Source organism: Trachypithecus francoisi, unplaced genomic scaffold (assembly GCF_009764315.1).
Source record: "Trachypithecus francoisi isolate TF-2019V2 unplaced genomic scaffold, Tfra_2.0 Lachesis_group14, whole genome shotgun sequence".
NCBI classification, from domain to species: domain Eukaryota; kingdom Metazoa; phylum Chordata; class Mammalia; order Primates; family Cercopithecidae; genus Trachypithecus; species Trachypithecus francoisi.
The window spans coordinates 40,573,284-40,595,748 of NW_022681459.1; the positions used below are offsets into that span (position 1 = coordinate 40,573,284).

At 52.0% G+C, this 22,465-nt stretch overlaps 1 protein-coding gene across 15 annotated transcripts; it reads left to right on the forward strand.

Moving 5' to 3' along the window:
- The first annotated feature begins 727 nt into the window (after nt 1-727).
- Nucleotides 728-22,174, forward strand: LOC117095996. Of its 15 annotated transcripts, none has more exons than XR_004442285.1 (7): nt 728-927; nt 1,499-1,690; nt 1,861-2,059; nt 3,425-3,726; nt 8,641-8,659; nt 8,714-9,069; nt 21,918-22,174. XR_004442285.1 is itself a non-coding variant. In XM_033232868.1 (5 exons), exons 1-5 carry the CDS (start codon nt 743-745, stop codon nt 8,675-8,677), a joined length of 915 nt encoding a protein of 304 aa, XP_033088759.1. In that variant the 5' UTR covers nt 728-742; the 3' UTR covers nt 8,678-8,811. The 15 variants fall into 15 exon arrangements, 6 of the variants coding, with proteins under 6 accessions (XP_033088759.1, XP_033088760.1, XP_033088764.1 ...); XR_004442293.1 differs by lacking the exon at nt 21,918-22,174 and adding exons at nt 4,603-4,724; nt 7,146-7,333 and having other exon boundaries at nt 8,641-8,777; XR_004442290.1 differs by lacking the exon at nt 21,918-22,174 and adding exons at nt 4,603-4,847; nt 7,146-7,333 and having other exon boundaries at nt 3,492-3,726; nt 8,641-8,777.
- Nucleotides 22,175-22,465: the final 291 nt, after the last annotated feature.

The window sequence follows — 22,465 nt, forward strand, 5'->3', positions numbered from 1 at the left end:
CCACCTTTCTTTTTTTTTTTTTTTTTTTGAGACGGAGTCTTCTTGCTCTGCCACCCAGGCTGGAGTGCAGTGGCCGGATCTCAGCTCACTGCAAGCTCCGCCTCCCGGGTTTACGCCATTCTCCTGCCTCAGCCTCCCGAGTAGCTGGGACTACAGGCGCCCGCCTCATCGCCCGGCTAGTTTTTTGTATTTTTAAGTAGAGACAGGGTTTCACCATATTAGCCAGGATGGTCTCGATATCCTGACCTCGTGATCCGCCCGTCTCGGCCTCCCAAAGTGCTGGGATTACAGGCTTGAGCCACGGCGCCCGGCCTACTCTGCCACCTTTCTACCACACTGGCTGCGCTGTACTCTCCCTCACCGCGACCAACCGCAGCCAGGCGAGCCACGCTGCTGCAGACTCAAGCCTCCAGCATACCACCGGTGACGCCTCCTTTGCTAAGCCGGGCGCAGAACACACGGGCTTGCAAACGCAGTAGAGCACAGAGGAACACCAGTGCCACTTACCCAGGTTATATTACAGAGGTTCTTGTACTACATGTTCTGATTGGATGAGAGCTAAAGCTGTAGGTCTATTTTGATTGGGCTTTATTTTCACATTCTGATTGGATAAGAGGAAGTCTTCTAGTAACCAATCAAACATGACAACAAAGTCCAATCAGAATAGGCCTAGAGGTTTCCCTCATCCAATCAGAACATGTAGTCCAGGAACTACATTTGCATTAAGCCTTATATATAAGGGATGCCAAGTGGGGAGGCTTGCGATTACAGGCTTTTCTGCATCGGCACCCGTAGCTCCTCTATTCCTGGTTTAGAGGAGAAGAAGCGGGAGGCAGTCGCCGCGCATGCTGGAGGCTGGAGCTTGAGTTGGCTCGCCTCGCTGCTGCGGTTCCTGGCGGTGAGGGAGGACACAGCACAGCCAGAATGGTAAAAAGCTGGCGGAATAGGTTCATTATCCCGGGATGTACTGTCAGTGCTTTCCCGGTAAACGCCGCGCCCGACCCGGTGTGTGTGTGTGCGGGGGGGGGGGGGTTGTGGAGTCCCTGACTCTCACCCAGGGTGTGTGTCTCTTCCCACGGGGACACCCCAAAGCGGCAAGAAGTCTCCTGGGGGACAAGGACAGGCACGCAGGGTTCCAGGGGGAGGTTGAGGCAGGTCGCGGAAAAAAAGCGGCGAGGCCAAAGAAAAGACTGGGTGCCTTCTGGGGCTACCCCTCGCCCGAACCTGGGGGGTCTTGGAGTCCCTGGATTCCATCCAGGGTGCGTGTCTCTCCCCACGGGGGCACCCCAAAGCATCAAGAAGTTTCCTGGGAGATGGGGACAGGTGCCCAGGGTTCCGGAGGGAAGTTGAGGTAGGCCGCGGAAAAAAAGCGGCGAAGCCGAAGAAGCGGCTGGGTTCCCACGGCGGAGGTCAGTGCCTTGTCGGTAGCCCCCGCTCCTGACCCGGGCGGGTCATGGAGTCTCTGGTTTCCACCTAGGGTGAGTGTCTCTCCCCACAGGGCACCCCAAAGTGGCAGGAAGATTCCTGGGGAACAGGGACAGGCGCCCGAGGTTCTAGGGAGAGGTCGAGGCAGGCCGCAGAAAAAAAGCGGCGAGGGTGAAGAAAAGGCTGGGGTCCCCAGGCGGAGGTCAGTGCCTTTCCCGCAGCCCCCGCGGCCGACGGCTCTTGGAGTCCCTGGTTCTCACTCAGCGTGCGTGTCTCTCTTCCAGGGGGCACCCCAAAGTGACAAGAGGTTCCTCGGGGGACAGAGACAGGCGTCCAGGGTTCCAGGGGGAGGTTGAGGCGGGTTGTGGAAGAAAAGCAGCGAGGTCGAAGAAGAGGTTGGGGTCCCCGGACAGAGATCAGGTTTCTTCCCTGCAGCCCTCGCACCCGACCCGGAGGGGTCATGAAGTTCCTGGCTCCCACCCAGAGTGCGTGTCTCTCCCTCCGGGGGTACCTCAAAGCGTCAAGAAGTTCCCAGGGAACGGGGTCAGGCGCCCAGGGTTCCAGGGAGAGTTTGAAGCAGGCTGCGGAGAAAAAGCGGCGAGGCCGAAGAAGAGGCTGGGTTCCAGTGATGGAGGTCAGTGCCTGTCCCGCAGCTCCTGAGCCCGACCTGGGGGTGGGGGTTCGTGGAGTCCCTGGCTCTCTTCTAGGGTGCGTGTCTCTGCAAACGGGAGTGCCCCAAAGTGGCAAGAATTTCCCCAGGAGTCGGGGACAGGGTCTAGGGTTCCAGGGACCCCGTGGGGTGAGGGTGGGGGCCCTATCCAGGGCGTTACTGCCCGTGTTGGGGGGCTGGTTGGGTGTGCTAGCACTGCCTACGGAGGGGAGTGGGTTGGGGGCGGTATCCGGGGTTGCACTGCACGTGGCTCGGGGTGGGTTGTGGCAGTACTGCCGCAGTGGGCAGGTTTGGGGGCACTATTTGGGGATATACTGCCCATGGCCGGGTGGGGGCGAATTGGGGAACTATGGGGTGCTGCAATGCTCTGGTCGGGGATGGGTCGGGTGCACTGTTGGGTGCAACACTGCCAGAGGTGAGGTGCCCGGTTGGGGGCGTTATTGGGTGCTTCACTGCCTGCAGTGGGCAGGGGGTATGATATCCAGGGCATCATTGCCTGCGTCTGGGAGCTGGATGGGGGCGCTAACTATCGAGGGCTGCACTGCCCATAGCTCGGAGTGTGTTGGGGACGCTATCTGGGGCTGCAATGCTGGTGGTGGGGGACGGGTTAGGGCCACTGTTGGTGGCGGGGAGGGGGATATTGAGGGTGCATTGGTGTGACCTTGGCTCGTTGCAACCTTTGCCTACCAGATTCAAGCGATTCTCTAGCCTCAGCCTCCCGAGTAGCTGGGATTACAGGCGCCTGCTACCATGCCCGGGTCCTTTTTTTTTTTTTTTTTGTATTTTTAGTAGAGACGGGGTTTCGCCATGTTGGCCAGGCTGGCCTCGAACTCCTGGCCTCAAGTGATCCGCCCACCTCAGCGTCCCAAAGTGCTTGGATGATTACAGGCTTGAGCCACTGCACTTGGTCTCTCTCCCTACATCTTCATATGTCTTAGCAACGCCAAGAGGGAGCCTCTGGCCCCTTACTTAGGGTCGGGGTCCCAGAGGCCCATGGTCAAGGCTATGGCCGCCTCCCAAGGACCTGCATCCCTGCAAGAAGCTGGATCCAACAGTCAAGGAAGAGGCCCCGCTGGGGCCTGCTCCAGTTCCTGCTGGGGAAAGCAAGTGGAGCTGCCCCTTGAAGAAACGGGGATCCCACCAATCTCAGGGGTTCTGTCCTGGTCTGCCGCCCTGGATCATCCAGCCTCTGCTGCTGGGATGGGGAGCAGAGGACGCCCTTCTTGGCTGGCACTGAGGGTCGAGGAGTCCCGCTTCCCCAAAGGGCGGGGCGGGGCGGCTCCAGCCACGCCCCACTGGGCAGGGCCTGGCACCGCCCCGCCTCTCCAGGCTTGGCACTTGCCCTCAAAAAAGATGGCGCGGAAGACCTCACGTGCGTCAGGCGACCCGTCCGCAGGTCTCCTGCGCGGCTCATATCCTCGCACACGGCGGCCCAGAGCGGAAGGAGGAAGCATGGACTGGCGGGCGGCTGTGGCCGGGGAGGCTCTCGGCCGCTGTTGTGTGGCTGCGCTGCCGGGCGGGATGCTGTATCCCCGGAAGACACCGTCGCAGGAGCGCCAGGAGCTGGACGGCCTCTGGAGCTTCCGCGCCGACTTCTCCGACAGCGGACACAGGGGCTTCCAGGAGCAGAGGTACCGGCGACCGTTGTGGGAGGCGCGGGTTCAGGGCAGGGCCAGGAGGCGCCCGGAAGCCCGGCGGTGGGAATGGGGTGAGCCCCGGCGCCCTGCAGTCTCCTTCACCTGAGCGTCCCTGAGCTGGGGGCCCGGAGGAGGTTAAAGGTCATCGGGTTTGGGGGCGCGGGGTTGGAGTACGGGTGGGACTAAGGGGACCCGGGAGGGCCCGGGCGGAGGAGGCGGGAGGAGGAGGAAGCGCTCCTGTTGAGCCCCGTCCGGAGGCGAAGGCTGAGCCCGGGCAGTGTCCTTTCTATTTCTAATGTTTACTTCGAATTTTTGAAACGTTTTTGAGACTGGGTTTGGCCCTGCCCCCCAGGTTGGAGCGGAGTGGCGCAATCCTAACTTCTGAGCTCAAGCGATACTCCCGCCCCAGCCTTCCAAGTTAGCTGGGGCCACCATGCCTGGCTAATTAAAATAAAAACAAAACTTGGTCTGGCTCCGTGGCTCACCTGTAATCCCAGCACTTTGGGAGGCTGAAGTGGGCCAATCACCTGAGGCCGGGACTTCACGACCAGCCTGGCCAACGTGGTGAAACCTCGTCTCTACTAAAAATACAAAAATTAGCCGGGTGTGGTGGGGAGCGCCTGTAATCCCAGCTACTTGGGAGGCTGAGGCAGGAGAATTGCTTGAACCAGGGAGGCGGAGGTTGCAGTGAGCCGGGATCAGGCCACTGTGGTCCAGCCTGGGCGACAAAGTCAGACTCCATCTCAAAACAAAAACACAGTTAAGTTTTTTGTTTTGTTTTGTTTTTTAAGATACTGGGTCTGACTACGTTAACCAGGCTGGTCTGGAACTCCTGGCCTGAAGCCATCCTCCCACGTTGATCTCCTACAGCTCTGATTACAGTCGTGAGCCAGCAGACACTCGTCAGGCCTGAGCGGCAGGCGCTGCCCAGAGCTGAGTCTGGGATCGGGAGGACGGAACAGTTTAGACATTCTGAGGTCAGCTCTGCGCAGGTAGGAAGGTGCCTTGGTTTTCAAGGTTCAGATAGAGGACAGAATGTGACATCAGGCTGAGGACGCCACTCCTGTTCCCTTGCTGACTTGGATGTGGTCAGCAGAGAAGTGGGATCCAGTGAGGTCTGGTCTGCTTTTGCCTGTTCTACATCCTTTGTTTTTCTTCTTCTTCTTTTTTTTTTTGAGACGGAGTCTCGCTCTGTCGCCCAGGCTGGAGTGCAGTGGCCGGATCTCAGCTCACTGCAAGCTCCGCCTCCCGGGTTTACACCATTCTCCTGCCTCAGCCTCCCGAGTAGCTGGGACTACGGGTGCGCGCCACCTCGTCCGGCTAGTTTTTTGTATTTTTTAGTAGAGACGGGGTTTCACCGTGTTAGCCAGGATGGTCTCGATCTCCTGACTTCGTGATCCGTCCGTCTCGGCCTCCCAAAGTGCTGGGATTACAGGCTTGAGCCACCGCGCCCGGCCAAAAAAAAAAGTTTTTTTTTAATATATCTTTTTCCTTTTGTGAGAGGTGGTCTCGCACTGTCGCCCAGGCTGGATGGCAGTGGTGTGATGATTGACAGCTGTTGTGGGGCCGCAGTTGTAAGTTTCAAAGAATTTAGGCTGAGTGTGGTGGCTAATGCCTGTCATCCTAGCACTTTGGGAGGCCACGGTGGCTGGATCGCTTGAGCTCAAAAGTTCAAGACCAGCCTGGGCAACATAGTAAGACCCTGTCTCAAAAAGAATAAATAATTAAAATAAATAAAAAAGAATTTAAATGAGAATCACACAGCAAAGATGATGCAACATAGAGCAATTTATTGTAAAGGGAAAAGTATTTTGCAAGTTAAGTGCAGAATAACCTGGGCACAGAAGCTCATGCCTGTAATCCCAGCATTTTGGGAGGCCGAGGCGCGTGGATCACCTGCGCTCAGGAGTTCAAACCAGCCTGGACAGCATTAGCTGGGTGTGGTGGCGTGTGCCTGTAATCCCAGCTACTAGGGAGGCTGAGATGGGAGAACTGCTTGAACCCGGGAGGTGGAGGTTGCAGTGAGCTGACACTGCAACACTCAATTATATAATCCCAGGTACTCGGGAGGCTGAGACAGCCTGGGTGACAGAGCGAGACCCCATCTCAAAAAACAGTGAAGTGCAAAATACACGGTTTACCCTGAGAGAGAGAATTCAGGGCAGGCTGCTCGTAAGCATGAGAGAGTGCTGGTTATTATTGGGATAACTCCCTTTCTAGGAGTCTTCCATGATGAATTCCTAAGGAGCTGGAAGAGGTGTTACTCTAAGCACGTTCTGGGTCATCCTCTGGCTGCACATGGGCTGTAGCTGTGCATGCTTGTTCACACATCGCACCTCTCAGTGCTGTGGTCGGTACGTCTGAAGGACACGGTCGCTTCCTTGACTACCTACTCTGCCTCAAGATCGTAGCTTACTGCAGCCCCAGTCTCCTGGCTCAAGCAGTCCTCCCACTTCAGCCTCCCAAGTACCTGGGGCTGCTGGGACTGCAGGCACATGCCACCACGCCCAGCTAATTTTTGTTATTTTTAGGGAAGATGTGGTTTCCCTGTGTTCCCCAGGCTGGTCTTGAACTACTGGACTCAAGCAATCCTTCCACCTCAGCCTGTCTGTGTTGGTGTGTTGGGATTACAGGTGTGACCACTGTGCCTGGCTGAAAAAAAATTTTTTTTTCTTTTTTTTTTTTTGAGACAAAATCTTGCTCTTGTCACCCAGGATGGAGTGGTGCAGTGGCACGATCTTGGCTCACTGCAACCTCCACCTCCGAGGTGCAAGCTTTTCTCCTGCCTCAGCCTCCCAAGTAGCTGGGATTACAGGCATGTGCCACCACGCCCGTCTAATTTTTGTATTTTTAGTAGAGATGGGGTTTCACCGTGTTGACCAGGCTGGTCTTGAACTCCTGACCTCAGGTGATCCACCCCTCTCGGCCTCCCAAAGTACTGGGATTATAGGTGTGAGCTACCACACCTGGCCCAAAAAAAAGTTTTTTTTAATTAAAAAAAGCGTGCCAGGCGCGGTGACTCATGCCTGTAATCCCAGCACCTTGGGAGGCTGAGGCAGGTGGATCATGTAAGGTCAGGAGTTCGAGACCAGCCTGGCCAACATGGCAAAACCTGTCTCTACTAAAAAGACAAAAATTCACCAGGCGTGGTTGTGCATGTCTATAATCCTGGGTACTCAGGAGGCTGAGACAGGAGAATCAACTGAACTCCAGAGGTGGAGGTTGCAGTGAGCCGAGATCACGGCACTACAGTCCAGCCTGGGTGACAGAGCGAGACTGTCTCAAAAAAAAAAAAAAAACACACACACACACACACAAGCAAATGGCCTGGGAGTGGCCGCTGTGGGGCATTCCCATTTGTGTGACCCAGGTCGTGCCCCTCCCTAAGCCCTGGTCTCTCTTGCCTCCTGCAGGGCTGGTGAATTACCAGATCTCCGTCAAGTGCAGTAACTAGTTCTAGTTGGAAGTGCATCTTTTGTATGCAGAAAACAAAGTCGTGGACAACGTGGCCGGGACCCAGGACCAGCTGAAGGTGCCGGGTGCCAACCTCTGGTGGCCGGACCGGATGCGCGAACGCCCCGCCTACCTGTACTCGTGGGAGGTAATGGTGGTTCGGGACTTGCTTAAGGGAGGTCTTTTGCCCCCTCTGGTAGTCCTGGTTTCAGCAGAGGCCCGGGACAGGTGAACGGGCAGGCGTGGTCCTCTGAGCTCTCTGATGTTTCCCACTTTTGGCGGGAGGCCCAAAGGGGTTTTTTTGTTTTGTTTTGTTTTTTGAGGTGGTCTCACTGTCACCCAGGTTATAGTGCATTGGCCTGATCACAGCTCACTGCAGCCTTGAGCTCCCAGGCAGCAGCAGTCCTCCTACCTTGGCCTCCTGAGTAACTGGGACTGTAGGCACATGCTGCCATGCCTGGCTAATTAAAACAATTTTATCTGTAGACGGGGCATGGTGGCTCACGCCTGTAATCCCAGCCCTTTGGGAGGCTGAAGTGGGCAGATCAGTTGAGGCCAGGAGTTCGAGACCAGCCTGGCCAACATGGTGAAACACTGTCTCTACTAAAATACGCAAATTTGCTGGGCATCTGTACTCCCAGCTACTCAGGAGGCTGAGGCAGGAGCATTGCTTGAACCTGGGAGGCAGAGGCTATGGTGAGTTGAGATCACGCCACTGCACTTCATCCTGGGCGACAGAGTGAGACTGTCTCAAAACAAAATGTTTTTTATAGAGTTGGGGTCTCACTCTGTTGCCCAGGCTGGTGTTGAACTCCTGGGCTCAAGTGATCCTCCTGGGGATTCCAGGCATGAGCCACCTCGTCTGATCAAAGAGAAGGCCCGATTTTGAAGGGCAGGTCCCAGGGTCAGCCAGGAAAGGGCAGAGCCTCTGATTGCTGCTTCTCTGCAGGCCCCAAGGCGGCTGCTGGGGTGCACTGGGGGTCTTCCTGCTGCAGGGTAGGGCAGGCCAGATGGGGCTCAGGCTGTCGGGGTGCTCACACCTGGTGCTTTAGCTATCGTAGCTGCGGCTGACCGCACAGACATCACTGAGGCCTTTTTCTGACTTCTACACACTCCCTGTGGTGATCCTCACTGTGGCTGTCACCGAGAGCCAGTTCCTCATCAATGGGAAACCTTTCTATTTCCACAGTGTCAACAAGCATGAGGATGTAGATGTGCATTGGGGTTCCTGGGTCCTCGTGGGGGCTGCTTCTGGTCACCTTCCACTTTCGCCTTCCCTGTGTGCTGTAGCTGAGGGCAGCTCAGGGCAATGAGGCAAATGGCTCCAAACCACCCTGCTGTGGAGCTGGTGCTTGGGCTGGAGAGGGGGCTCCTGGCGTGGCTCTCCAGAGTCCTGCCATTGGAGGAAGTGCAGCTTTGACAGGGACAGGGGTCACTAACTCTGCTGTCCTCTAGATCCGAGGGAAGGACTTCGACTGTCTGCTGCTGGTGAAGGACTTTGACTGTCTGCTGCTGGTGAAGGACTTGAACCTGCTTTGCTGGCTTGGCACCAACGCCTTCTGCACCAGCCACTATCCCTACACAGAGAAGCTGCAGATGTGTGACCGGGATGGGATTGTGGTTATTGATGAGTGTCCCGCTGTGGGCCTGGTGCTGCCATGAGTCCCTGCTGTGCACCTGCTCCGTCTGGCCAGCCCATGGGCCACACCGTGCCTCTGTCCCTTCCCTCCTGGCCCCCGGCAGCTCTTCAACAACGTGTCTGTGCGTCACTACATGTGGGTGATGGAAGAAGTGGTGCACAGAGACAAGAATCACCCTGCCCTGGTGATGTGGTCTGACCAACGAGCCTGCGTCCTACCTAGAATCTGCTGGCTACTACATCAAGTGAGTGCCCCCGGCCTGTCCTGGGCTGGATCGGGAAGGAGACCCTGGCAGGTGGCAGACGGGTGGACGTGTGCAGTCCGAGATCGGCGTCCCATCCCACCCCAATGGGAGTGCCGTCCATACCCGGACAGTTCAGGGAACCAGATATCCACCTACCCAAATTGTGGTTTTATTTTTCTATGTTTTTGAGACGGAGTTTTGCTGTGTCGCCCAGGCTGGAGTGCAGTGGTGAGATCTTGGCTCACTTCACCCTCGGCCTCCTGGGTTCAAGTGATTCTTCTGCCTCAGAGTAGCTGGGATTACAGGCACGCATGAGGGCATGCACTTGGCCTGTTTTGTTTTTGAAATGGGGTTTCACTCTGGTGGCCCAGGCTGGAGTACAGTGGCACGATCTTGGTTCACTACAGCCTCGACTTCCCAGGCTCAGGTGACCTTTCTGCCTCAGCCTCCCAAGTAGCTGGGATTATAGATGTGTGCCACCACCACCACGCCCAGCTAACTTTTGTTTTTTTTTTTTTTTTTTTTGAGGAAGTCTTGCTGTGTTGCCCAGGCTGGAGTGCAGTGGCGTGATCTCAGCTCACTGCAACGTTAACCTCCCAGGTTCAAGCGATTCTCCTGCCTCAGCCTCCCGAGTAGCTGGGATTACAGGTGCATGCCAGCACGCCTGGCTAATTTTTGTATTTCTAGTAGAGGTGGGGTTTCACCATGTTGGCCAGGATGGTCCCCATCTCTTGACCTTGTGATGTGCCCGCCTCGATCTTCCAAAGTGCTGGGATTACAGGTGTAAGCTACCGTGGTCAGCCAACTTGTATTTTTTTAAGCAGAGACAGGGTTTCACCATGTTGGCCAGGCTGGTCTTAGAGTCCTGACCTCAGGTGCCTGCCTCGGCCTCCCAGAGTGCTGGGATTATAGGCTGACCAACTGTGCCCAGCTAATTTTTGTATTTTCAGTAGAGACGGGATTTCACCATGTTTGCCAAGCTGGCCTCGAACTCCTGGCCTTCAGTGATCCACCTGCCTCAGCAGCCCAAAGTGCTGGGATTATAGGTGTGAGCCGCAACGCCCACCCCCTTTTCTTCCTTACAATCATGCAGTTCTCATTCAGTGTTCAGAGGTGGAGTTTTTTGTGGTAGAGGTAACAGAGGTTGTAGAAATGCTCCTTGAGGCAGATGCGACACCCCAATTTCATGGAGTGCTTTAAGCTGAGCCAAGTCTGCAGCAAGTGGAAGGCTCTGAGAAGTCGTCCCAGCCTGAGCAAAGGACAGTTCAGGGCTCAGGGACACAGGAATGTGCTCAGCAGGACTGGGCGGACAGGGCCTTTGTTGCGAATGTGAAGAGTACAGGCTTCCAGGAGCGGGTGCCTGAGGCTTCCGGACAGGCTTCTTTGGGACGTGGCCAGAGGAGATGCCTGTTTTCTGGGGCAGGAATTGGAGGGAGCGCCCAGGCTGGAGAGGTTCAGCCAGGCTGTCACAAGGCTTTGAAGCTTCCCATGTGAAAGCCTGGGTGTTGGAGAGCGTGGGTTTGGAACTTGAGGCTAGGGGGTTCTATTCAGTCCGGTGCCAGTCACAGCCTTTGGATGGGCAGAGCAATGATCGGGGGAGGGTGTAAAAGAAAAGAAATGAACCGAGGAAAGAGAAGAGGAAAACAGGCTTCAACAACAGTCTAGGCCGGGTGTGGTGGCTCACTCCTGTAATCCCAGCACTTTGGGAGGCCTACGTAGGTGGATCACGTGAGCTCAGGGTTCGAGACCAGCCTGGTGAACAGATAGGGAAACCCTGTCTCTACTATCCAAAAACTAGCTGGGCGTGGTGGCAGATGCCTTAATCCCAGCTACTTGGGAGGCTGAGGCAGGAGAATCTTGAACATGGGAGATAGAAGTTGCAGTGAGTCAAGATCGCGCCCTTGCACTTCAGCCTCGGCAACAAGAGTGAAACGCCGTCTCCAAAACAACAAAAAATAGGCCAGGTGTGGTGGTTCACGTTTGTAATCCCAGGCCTTTGGAAGGCCAAGGCAGGAGGAGTTTCAGACCACCCTGGGCAATAGCAAGACCCTATTTTTACAAAAAATTAAAAATTAGCTGGACATGGTAGCGTGTCCCTGTGGTCCCAGCTACTCAGGAGGCTTAGGCAGGAGGATCTCTTGAGCCCAGGAGATCGAGGCGGCAGTGAGCTATGATCGTGCCACTGCACTCCAGCCTGAGCAACAGAATGAGACCCTGTGTCTAAAAACAAAAAACAGTAAGAGAACAGGACCACCACTCACAGCACCTCTGCCTCTGCCCTCCCTACTTGAATGAGGAGCAGGGCGTCTCAGCTGCTCGGAGCTATTTCTGGGGTCCTCAGACGAAACCTCCCATGGCCAAGTCATACCCAGCATGGGCCTCCTCCCCTGTTCTGGCCCCCGCTCAGAGATGCTGAGTGACAGAGGCTCAGGCTCCTGGCAAAACCTCACCCCCGAGGCCCCACAGCTCAGACCCAGTCCTTGGTTCACACGACCCCACTTCTGGCCTCTTTTTCCCTTAAGACCAATTTTTCCTGGAAGATCACTGGATCCCTCATTCAGGTGGAGTGCTGCAGGATGACACTTTTTCCAGGGGTGACCCAGGCCTGCAGGGTCCCAGTGTCACAGGCAGACCTTGCCTGAGCCTCCACCTGAGCCCCTGCTCCTCCTCTCCCTCAGGGAGGTGGAGATTGCAGTGAGGTGAGTTCACGCCACTGCTCTCCAGCCTGGGCAACAGAGCGAGACTTTGTATCAAACAACAACAACAAAAAAGGCAGGGGCGCAGGCACTGGAGGAATACAGGGCATGGACGAAGCTGCCTCAGTGCCACTTTCCTGCCCGGCACTCAGATGCCGTTCCACCAGGCCCATGAGGCCTCCGGGGAAAGCCATGTTCATAGCCGAGACCAAGGGGGTTGCCCTCAACCAGCTGTCACTGCAGGAGCTGCAGAGCATCGGGCGGCCCACCCCCTTCCCCACACCGTCTCCTAGGAGGTGAGCCTGGGTGCCTGGAGCCCAGGGTGGCCTGGGGCCCTGGCCCACCCCTCGCTCTCTTCAGCCTCCTGTTCTCAGGCAACATGAGCCGTGTGTGGAACTACGGGCACAGCGTGGAGCAGTATGGTGCCCTGGATGGCACTGTGCACTCCAGCATCGACTGGCAGATCAGGTGCGGGCATTACTGCATGCACAGCAGGCCTAGGTCCTCCCGCACCTGCCCCCAAATAAAATGGGTGCAAGAGGAGGTTGCTGCGTGTTTCCTGTCTTAGTCTGGCTCCCTCGTTGCTGGACTTTTTGGGGCTGGCCTGAGGGGACGGTCAGGGACTGGAGAGGCAGAGCGGGGTCGCCTGTAATCCCAGCACTTTGGAAGGGCAAGGTGCGAGGATGCTTGAGGCTAGGAGTTTGAGACAAGTCTGGGCCAACCAAAGGAGACCCCGTCTCTACCCAGTAATAACTAGCACAGCGTGGTGCCCGTGCAGATAATCTCAGCTGCTTGTAAGGCTGAGGTGAGAGGATCACTTGCGCCTAGTAATGGAGTCTGCAGTGAGCTATGATCACACCACTGTATTCCAGCCTGGGCAACAGACGGAGACCCTGTCTCTAAAAAAATAAAAATTAAAACTTAAAAAAACTGAAAGCACAGAAAACTGGGTAAGGGGAAGTGAGAGTCATAGATGGAAAGGGAAGAGGGTCCTCCCATCACAGCCTCTGCCCTGTCTAGACCCCATCCCCTTCAAATAGGGCATCACAGTGACCTCTTAGGCCAGGAGTGGTGGCTCACGCCTGTAATCCTAGCACTTTGGGAGGCCTGGGCAACATAGCAAGACCCCAGCTACTGCATTAAAAAAAAAAAAACACACACACACAGCCAAGCTGGGTGGGTGGCTCACACCTGTAATCCCAGCACTTTGGGAGGCTGAGGTGGGTGGATGACCTAAGGCCAGGAGTTTGAGACCATCCTGGCCGACGTGATGAAACCCCATCTCAAACTCCGTCTCAAAAAAAAAAACAAAAACAAAAAACCGGCGTGTGGCGGCACACACCTGTAATCCCAGCTACTTGGGAGGCTGAGGCAGGAGAATCGTTTGAACCCAGGAAGCGGAGGTTGCAGTGAGCCAAGATTGCCCCACTGCACTCCAGCCTGGCCAACAGGGAGACTCCCTCTCAACAAACAAACCAGTTACCTGGGCATGGTGGCAGGAGCCTGTAATCCCAGCAACTTGGGAGGCTGAGGCAGGAGAATCGCTTGAACTCAGAGGTCAGAGGTTGCAGTGAGCTGAGATGGAGTCACTGCACTCCAGCAATCCTGAGGAGACTTAAAAACTAAACAGTATGGTCTCCTGGATGAGATCTTGGGACAGGAAAAGGACATTAGGGGAAGTAGTAAAGAATAGTAAAGAATGAATAGTAAAGATGAACCTTAGTTGTTGATAATGTGTAATCATGTATCGGTATTCGTTTATTGGGGCTGGGGATGGTGGCTCATCTCCTAGTACTTTGGGAGGCTAAAGTGGGAAGATCCTGAGGTCAGGAGTATGAGACTAGGCTGGGCAACATAATGAGACCGCATCTCTCTAAAATTTTTTTTTTTTCTTTTAGTCATTCAACGTGGTATGAATTTATAGTCCCAGCTGCTAGGGTGGTTAAGGAGGGAGAATTGCTTGAGCCCAGGAGTTTGAGGCTGCAGTGAGCTGTGACTGTGCCACTGTGCTCCCGCCTGGTCAACAGGGCAAGATCCCATCTCTCCAAACATTTTTTCGTTAAAAATAATTATTTTTTTTTTTGAGACAGAGTTTCACTCTTCTTGGCCAGGCTGGAGTGCAATGGTGAGATCTAGGCTCACCACAACCTCTGCCTCCTGGTTTGAAGCGATTCTTCTGCATTAGCCTCATTACAGGCACACGCCACCACGTCTGGCTAATTCAGTATTTTTAATAGAGACGGGATTTCTCCATGTTGGTCAGGCTGGTCTCAAACTCCCCACCTCAGGTGATCTGCCCGCCTTGGCCTCCCAAAGTGCTGGGATTATAGGTGTGAGCCACCGTGCCCGGCCTTAAATTTTTTTTTTTAAACTGAAACAAGGTTTCACTGTATTTCCCAGGCTAGTCTTGAATTCCAAGACTCAAGTAATCCTCCTACTTTGGCTTCCCAAAGTGCTGGGATCATAGGCGTGAGGTGCCATGCCCAGCCAGGTTTTTTAACTGTTGCAATTTACCATACTAATTTAAGATGTTCATAAGAAGGAAGCCAGGTACAAGAGTATGTGTGAACTCTGCTGTCTTGGCAATTTGTCTGTAATTCTAAAACTGTTTTAAAAAGTTTACTCAACTTCTCAATGTGCTGCTAAAGAAAAAATAATTAAGAAATTAAAAGTATTTTATTTTTAAACTCTTTTGTATTTATTTTCTTGAGACAGGGTCTTGCTCTGTCACCCAGGCTGGAATGCAGCAGTGCGATGTTGGCTCACTGCAACCTCTGCCTCCCAGGTTCAAGCAATTCTTCCACCTCAGCCTCCTGAGCAGCTGGGATTACGGGCATGCATCACCGCGCCTGGCTGATTTTTGTATTTTTAGTAGAGATGGGGTTTCACCGTGTTGGCCAGGCTGGTCTTGAACTCCTGGCTTCAAGCAGTTCACCCGCCTTGGCCTCCCAACGTGCTGGGACTACAAGCGTAAGCCATCACAGCCGGCCTGTTTTTTAAACCTTTGTTTAGAACCAAGGTCTTGTGATGCTGCTCAGGCTGGATTCTAACTCCTGTGCTGAAGCAGTTCTCCTGCCTCAACCTCCTGAGCAGCTGAGACTACAGCACGTGCCACCACACCCAGCCAAAAAGTTTGTGTTTTTTTAAAAAAGAGAGGGCTTAGGACTTACTGCAGCACAGACGTCAAATAGCAGCCAAGTCCACAATTGTGCTCCCTTCCCTCTGGATCTTCCTTCCTGAGTGCCTGTGAAAAGCAAGCTTTGGCCCTCCCTATGCGGCTCCAGCCCGCCAATGATTGTCGTTTCCTGATGGCCAGTCCTGTGGACTCTGGGCTTGCTTAGCCAACCCCACAAATGCAGAAGCCAAGCTTTTACCAGTACACCTGTCTGTGTAGATGTATGTCTCTATATAGCTTGTTTGTTTGTTTGAGATGGAGTCTGGCTTTGTCATCCAGGCTGGTGTGCAGTGGCACAATCTTGGCTCACTGTAACCTCTGCCTCCCGGGTTCAAGTAATTCTGCCTCAGCCTCCCGAGTTGCTGGAACTACAGGCATGCACCACCACGTGCCTGGCTAATTTTTGTATTTTTAGTAGAGACAGAGTTTCATCATGTTGGCCAGACTAGTTTCAAACTCCTGACCTCAGGTGATCTGCCTGCCTCGGCCTCCCAAAGAGCTGGGATTACAGGCATGAGCCACTGTGACTGGCTAGAAGCCATCTGTTTCTATATCTATGCACATGTGTGTCCCTATATGTTTATCTATATCTGGATCTGTGTATCCTACTGGTTCTGCTTCTCTGGTTTGAACCCTAACACAACAATTTTTTTTTTTTTTTGAGTTGGAGTTTTGCTCTGTCACCCAGGCTGGAGTGCAGTGGTGCAATCTCCGCTCATTGCAACCTCTACCTCTTGGGCACAACTAGTATTTTATAATCTGTTAGGAATTCAAATGCTTTTCAAAAGATCAAACTACATATTTAAATACGTTTCAAATACAAACTTTTAAAATCATACTATGAAGCATTCAGTAAGATCCTACATTATTAGGCCAGGGATGGTGGTTTATGCCTATAATCCCAGCACTTTGGGAAGCCAAGGTGGGTAGATTGCTTGAGCTCAGTAGTTTGAGACCAGCCTGGGCAACATAGCAAGACCCTGTCTCCACAAAAAATAGAAAAATGAGCTGGGCATGGTGGTGCGTGCCTGTGGTCCCAGCTGCTCAGGAGGCTGAGGTGGGAGGATCACTTGAGCTCAGGAATTTCAGGCTGTAGGGAAGCGTGATTGAGCCATTGCACCCCAGCCTGGGTGACAGAGTGAGACCCTGTGCCCCCACACACACAAAAAAGTATTATTTAAAAATAGGCCAGGTGGCCGGGCGCGGTGGCTCAAGCCTGTAATCCCAGCACTTTGGGAGGCCGAGACGGGCGGATCACGAGGTCAGGAGATCGAGACCATCCTGGCTAACACGGTGAAACCCCGTCTCTACTAAAAAAACTACAAAAAACTAGCCGGGCGAGGTGGCGGCGCCTGTAGTCCCAGCTACTTGGGAGGCTGAGGCAGGAGAATGGCGTGAACCCGGGAGGCGGAGCTTGCAGTGAGCTGAGATCTGGCCACAGCACTCCAGCCTGGGTGACAGAGCGAGACTCCGTCTCAAAAAAAAAAAAAAAAAAAAAAATAGGCCAGGTGCAATGGCTCATGCTTATAATCCCAGCACTTTGGGAGGGCAGAGCAGGTGGATCAGTTGAGGCCAGGAGTTCGGTATCAGCCTGGCCAACATGGTGAAACCCCATTTCTACTAAAATTGCAAACGTTTGCCCGGTGTAGTGGCACGTGCCTGTAATCGCAGCTACTCAAAGCTGAGGCAGGACAATCTCTTGAACCCAGGAGGGGGAGGTTGCATTGAGCTGAGATGGTGCCACTGCACTCCAGCCGGGGTGAAGGAGCGAGACTGCCTCAATAAATAAATAAATAAACAAATAAATAGCTAAACAGTTGGTTCAAATGGACATAAAGATGGAAATAACAGACACTGGGAACTCCACATGTGGGGAGGGAAGGAGGGGAAAGGGTTGGAAAACTGCTCATTGGGTACTGTGGTCAGTGTTTGGGTGATGGGTTCAATAGAAGCCCAAACCTTAGCATTTTGCAGTGTACTCATGGAACACACCTGCACATGTTACCTCATGAATCTAAAGTTTAATACAATAAAAATAATGAACTTAGTGCAATAGACAATTGTAGATGTTTAATCATAAAACACTTAAGATAGAATAGCACTGATTTTTTTTTTTTTTTTTTTGAGGCAGTCTCATTCTGTCACCCAGGCTGGAGTGCAGTGGTGGATCTCAGTTGACGATCTCAGTTGACTGCAACCTCTGTCTCCAGGACTCGAGCAATTCTCATGCCTCGGCCTCCCCAGTAACTGGGATAACAGGCGCACACCCTCCGCCTCCTGGGTTCAAGCGATTCTCTTGCCTCAGCCTCTGGAGTAGCTGGGATTACAGGCACCCGCCACCATGCCCGGCTAATTTTTGTATGTTTAGTGGAGATGAGATTTCTTCATGTTGGCCAGGCTAGTTTTGAACTCCTGACCTCAGGTGATCCAGCAGCCTCGGCCTCCCAAAGTGCTGAGATTACAAGTGTGAGTCACCATGCCTGGCCAAATAATTTTCTTTAAGTCCTTCATCTTTAAATAATCCCATTTCATTTTGATAACTTTGAGATTATCTGACAGAATTCTTTGGGGAAAGGTTAGGACTGTAACCTTTTTATTGACAGCAAGCAGTGTGTTTTGCTCCCAAAAAATCATTGTGCTTTCTTTTGATCTTTCAGTTTCATAATGTATGAGTCGGGATTTCTTTTCTTCTTTTTTTTTTTTTTTTGAGACAGGGTCTCACTCTGTTGCCCAGGCTAGAGTGCAGGTGTGATCGTGGCTCACTGCAACCTCCTTCACCTGGGTTCAAGTGATCCTTGTGGCTCAGCCTCCTGAGAGCTGGGATTACAGGTGCACACCAACAGACCCAGCAAATTTTTGTATTTTTAGTAGAGATGGGATTTCACCATGTTTGCTGGGTTGGTCTCGAACTGCTGACCTCAAGTGATCCACCTGTCTTGGCCTCCCAAAGTGCTGGGATTATAGGTGTGAGCCATCACGCCTGACCTAGATAGAGATTTTAATCAATTCCCCAAATCAGTTTTGATTCTGTCATGCTCATTATCTGCTTCTTCAAAAAGTCTTTGAACCAGTGTTAAGAATATTATTACTGCATCAGTAGTCGGGCACGGTGGCTCACATCGTAATCCCAGTCCTTTGTGAGGCCGAGGCAGGTGGATCACCTGAGATCAAGAGTTTGTAATGAGCCTGGCCAACATGGTGAAAACCCGTCTCTACTAAAAGTACAAAAATTGCCCAGGTGTGGTGGCAGGTGCGTCATCCCAGCTACTCAGGGAAGCTGAGAATCGCTTGAACCTGGGAGGCAGAGGTTGCAGTGAGCCGAGATTGTGCCACTGCACTCCTGCCTGGGTGACAGAGGGAGACTCCACTCCATCTCAAAAAAAAATAATAATATTTTTGCATCAGACGCTTTGCTTTTTCGGTGTTACCGTCTGACTCTTGGAGATAGTATAGAAGTGTGAAATATGGAAAAATTATTATTATTATTATTATTTTTTTGAGACAGAGTCTTGCTCTGTCAACCAGGCTGGAGTGCAGTGGTGAGATCTCGGCTCACTGCAGCCTCCGTCTCCTGAGTTCGAGTGATTCTCCCACTTCAGCCTCCCGAGTAACTGGAATTACAGGCATGTGCCACCATAGCCGGGTAATTTTTGTATTTTTAGTAGAGACTGGGTTTTGCCATGTTGGCCGGGTTGGTCTTGAACTTCAGACCTCAAATGATTCACCTGCCTTGGTCTCCCAAAGTGCTGGGATTACAGGTGTGAGCCACTGCACCTGGCCTGGAAAAATTATTTTTAAATTAATTAAATGTATTCTTGTTCAATATGGAATTTTAGTGAATCAAAAAACTCCATGAATGGTCTCAATACAAAATAATTCAGATTTCAGACTCAGGCCAAAACAATAGTATTACACCAACGAAAATACCAGTATTTCCTTTTTTTTTTTTTTTTTTTTGAGACAGAGTCTCGCTCTGTCGCCCGGGCTGGAGTGCAGTGGCCGGATCTCAGCTCACTGCAAGCTCCGCCTCCCGGGTTTACGCCATTCTCCTGCCTCAGCCTTCCGAATAGCTGGGACTACAGGTGCCCGCCACCTCGCCCGCCTAGTTTTTTGTATTTTTTAGTAGAGATGGGGTTTCACCGTGCTAGCCAGGATGGTCTTGATTTCCTGACCTCGTGATCCGCCCGTCTCGGCCTCCCAAAGTGCAGTATTTCCATTTTTAAAGTGAGCACAGCAGGCTGTGTGCAGTGGCTCATGCCTGTAATCCCAGGACTTTGGGAGGCAGTGGTAGATGGATCACTTAAGGCCAGGAATTTGAGACCAGCTAGCCACCATGGTGAAACCCCGTGTCTACTAAGAATATAAAAATTAGATGGGCACGTTGGCATGTGCTTGTAAACCTAGCTACTCAGGAGGCTGAAACTTGAGAATCACTTGAATCCGGGAGGCGGAGGGTGCAGTGAGGTGTGAGCTGCGATGGCACCACTACACTCCAGCCTCAGAGACATACTGAGACTCTCTCAAAAAACAAAAAAAAGTGTAGTGCCCAAGGATACTGGAAAACCAGGATGCTGAAGACCAAGGTAGAAGGAGTAGGGTGGAGCATAAACAGAATACATTCTCAATGAATGCTTCTTGAATAACTCCATGATAATTTAGACAATTACCGCATCTGCCCTAAAACAGACCTAAAGCTAATGAGTGAGTTTCCTTGCTCTATCGGTGAACTAATTGATGTTTTTCTCCTGAGAGCTACTGTGTGGCCAAATGGGCATTCCTGAGTGAAGACTAGCTATGGGCAGCATTCTGCTAGGGTTTTGTTCTTTCTTTCCTTTTTTTTTTTTTTTTTTTTTTGTGTTTTGTTTGTTTGTTTTGAGACGGAGTCTCGCTCTGTCACCCAGGCTGGAGTGCAGTGGTGCGATCTCGGCTCACTGCAAGCTCTGCCTCCCAGGTTCATGCCATTCTCCTGCCTCAGCATCCCGAGTAGCTGGGACTACAGGCGCCCACCACCATGCCTGGCTACTTTTTTGTATTTTTAGTAGAGACGGGGTTTCACCGTGTTAGCCAGGATGGTCTTGCTCTCCTCACCTCGCGATCTGCCCACGTCGGCCTCCCAAAGTGTTGGGATTACAGGCGTGAGCCACCATGCCCGACCGGGTTTTGTTCTTTCTTAATTTTTTTTTTTTTTTTTCCCAGAGATGGGTCTAACTATGTTGCCCACACTGGAATGCAGTGGTATAAACATAGTGCACTATAGCCTTGAACTCCTGGGCTCAAATAATCTTCCTGCCTCAGCCTCCTGGATAGCTGGGGCTACAGGTGTGTATCATCATGCCCAGCTGATTTTTTAAAATTTTATTTTAACTTTTTCTGCAGAAACAAGCTCCTACCATGTTGCCTGGACTGTTCTTCAATTCCTGACCTCAAGTGATCCTCCCACTTTTTCCTCCCAGTGTTGGGATTACAGGCATAAGCCACTGTTCGAAGCCTTTTATCACATCTTGAAGTCAGTAAGAAATGGATCATCTCATCTGGCTGGGCGCAGTGGCTCATTCCTGTAATCCCAGCACTTTGGGAGGATGAGGCGGGCAGATCATGAGGTCAGGAGATCGAGATCATCCTGGCTAACAAGGTGAAACCCCGTCTCTACTAAAAACATAAAAAATTAGCCAGGCGTGGTGGCGGGCGCCTGTTGTCCCAGCTACTCGTGAGGCTGAGGCAGGAGAATAGCGTGAACCCGGGAGGCAGAGCTAGCAGTGAGCCGAGAGCACGCCACTGCACTACAGCCTGGGCAACAGAGCGAGGAGACTCTGTCTCAAAAAAAATAAAAAAAAGAAGTGGATTATCTCATAGACCAGAGCTTTCAGAACAAGTCAGTATTTTGGCTATTCTTGGCCCTTTGCATTTTCTTTCTCTTTTTTTTCTTTGAGACGGAGTTTTGCTCTTGTTACCTAGGCTGGAGTGCAATAGTAGCTGGGATTCCAGGCGTGTGCCACTATGCTCGGGTAATTTTTTTTATGTTTTTATAGTAGAGATGGGGTTTTGCCATGTTGGCCAGGCTGGTCTCGAACTCTTGACCTCAGGTGATTCACCTGCCTCCGCTTCCCAAAGTTCTGGGATGACAGGTGTGAGCCACCATGCCCAGCCTGCATTTTCATATAAATTGAGAATTAGCCAGGCGTGGTGGTACACATCTGTAATCCTAGCACTTTGAGAGGCTGAGGAGGGAAGATCACATGAGCCCAGGAGTTTGAGGCCACAGTGAACTATAATTGCACCACTGTACTCCAGCTTAGACAACAGAGCGAGACCCTTTTTGAAAGAAAATTATAATCAACTTGTCAATAGTTTTTAAGAAATATGTTGAGATTCATTCTGATGGTGATGGTTTGCAAAAAAAAAAAAAAAAAAAGCAGGCAAGCAGGCTGGGCACGGTGGCTCATGTTTGTAATCCCAGCACTTTGGGAGGCCGTGGCAGGTGGATCACAAGGTCAGGAGATCATTCTGGCTAAAACCGTGAAACCCCGTCTCTACTAAAAATACCAAAAAAAAAAAAAAAATTAGCTGGGCGTGGTGGCAGGCACCTGTAGTACCAGCTACTCGGGAGGCTGAGGCAGGAGAATGGTGTGAACCCAGGAGGCAGAGATTGCAGTGAGCTGAGATTGTGCCACTGCACTCCAGCCTGGGCAGCAGAGAGTGACTCCGTTTCAAAAAATAAAAAAGAAAACAAAATGTTTAGATTTTGATAAGGATTACATGTAATGTACAAATCACTTTGGGGAGAACTGATCTTTATAACATCGAGTGTTCCAATCCATGAACATGGTATATTTCTCCAGACTCACACAAATATTAATGAATGCAAAAGAAAACATCAGATGGATAGGGTTGTTGATTCAGAGAACACCCATGGCAATGTCGGTCTGGCATTACTTGCCTTCTGAGGGCTGTTTCTGCTTCTTACTTCGTTTTTCTAGGTTGCCAGCGTATCACGTGAACTTGTCGTATGTCCAGTGCTGATCGATTCAGGGGAAGGCACCTGTCCCAGGCCAGTCCAATAAATGTCCTTACACAGATATTTGGAACGGAGACTGAAAGACAGTTGAACCAGCCTCTCTGATTGCAAAATATAAAATTTAGGAGCTCCCTGTAACCGTGCTTCAGATTATGTGAACTAGAGGATCGGGGGAATTGCTGAGAAAAAAGGACAAATCTCAGAGAAACAGAGATAAGAGAAGACAGTGGTGTTTGAGTCTCTGACTCCAGTTCTTAAGGCCAGTGAATTCTGACAGAACGATCTTGCTTATGAATTTCAAGAGACAGTCCATAAACCTGTCTTTAGGCTTAAGCTAGTTTGAGTTGGGTTTCTGTCACATGCAACAAGAGTCCTGACTACTGCAGTTGAGTGAAATTAAAAGGTATAGCCTCAATAGGTGAGCTAGCTCTGGTTTAAAAGACTTCCAGTTTGAATTACACTCCATTCCCTCTGGTGCCCCTAGAAAGAGCCCTCTCTAACACAGGCCAG

What these genes read in the sequence shown, in the direction of transcription:
- LOC117095996 (XM_033232868.1), top strand. Translation starts at nt 743, where the DNA reads ATGCCAAGTGGGGAGGCTTGCGATTACAGGCTTTTCTGCATCGGCACC. An exon ending in GACACAGCACAGCCAGAATG is followed by an intron (nt 928 to 1,498) that starts GTAAAAAGCTGG and finishes CTCTCCCCACAG; the next exon opens with GGCACCCCAAAGTGGCAGGA. An exon ending in AGGGGCTTCCAGGAGCAGAG is followed by an intron (nt 3,727 to 8,640) that starts GTACCGGCGACC and finishes GCTGTCCTCTAG; the next exon opens with ATCCGAGGGAAGGACTTCGA.